The 545-nt window shown below is 51.6% G+C and overlaps 1 protein-coding gene across 1 annotated transcript; it reads right to left on the reverse strand.

Annotated features, from left to right (window-relative positions):
* Window positions 1-224: 224 nt before the first annotated feature.
* LOC117798926 (SH3 domain-binding glutamic acid-rich-like protein 3) lies at window positions 225-503 on the reverse strand. The gene has a single exon (XM_034651381.1). The coding sequence runs from the start codon at window positions 501-503 to the stop codon at window positions 225-227; it is 279 nt and encodes a 92-aa protein (XP_034507272.1).
* Between the last annotated feature and the right edge of the window lie 42 nt (window positions 504-545).

The raw sequence follows: 545 nt of genomic DNA on the forward strand, positions 1-545 counted from the left end.
CTCTCAAGGAAAGGGGATGGCACTGTAAACTAAAGGGAGTCTAGACTTGACATGAGCAGGTGGAATGCAAGGCAACAGCTGGCTCTCGTCACTTGCTGCCAAGAGGCTGGGATAAGACAGCAATGGAGCGATCCAGTGGAATGTAGCGATGGTGAACGAGCTGCAGTTCTGTTCTCTCTGGGCAGGAAGGAAAGAAGTCCGGCATGGGAACGAACACGAAATACTTATTTCAACTTCAGAAACTCATCCAGGTTGTCCTCTTCGACGGCATTCATGAACGTCGGGCCATCCCCACAATACATATCGCCATTGAAAATCTGGGGTGGCATGGCCGTAGGATTCCCTGCTTTGGTCCTCATTTCCTCACGAAGGCAGTTGTCCTGGGAGATGTCCACATTCTCAAACTCCTTACATTTGGACTCCAGGACTCGGGTCACTTCAGCCTGCAAGGATTTGATCTCTCTGGACGCCGTCACTGACGTGGTATAAACCTTCAAACTCATCGTGTTCTCTGCACAGGATCCTGGTTCCCACCCCGCGCGAGC

This window comes from Ailuropoda melanoleuca, unplaced genomic scaffold (assembly GCF_002007445.2).
Source record: "Ailuropoda melanoleuca isolate Jingjing unplaced genomic scaffold, ASM200744v2 unplaced-scaffold37925, whole genome shotgun sequence".
Taxonomy (NCBI): domain Eukaryota; kingdom Metazoa; phylum Chordata; class Mammalia; order Carnivora; family Ursidae; genus Ailuropoda; species Ailuropoda melanoleuca.

Coding starts and splice junctions, on each gene's coding strand:
- LOC117798926 (XM_034651381.1), bottom strand. CDS start 503: ATGAGTTTGAAGGTTTATACCACGTCAGTGACGGCGTCCAGAGAGATC.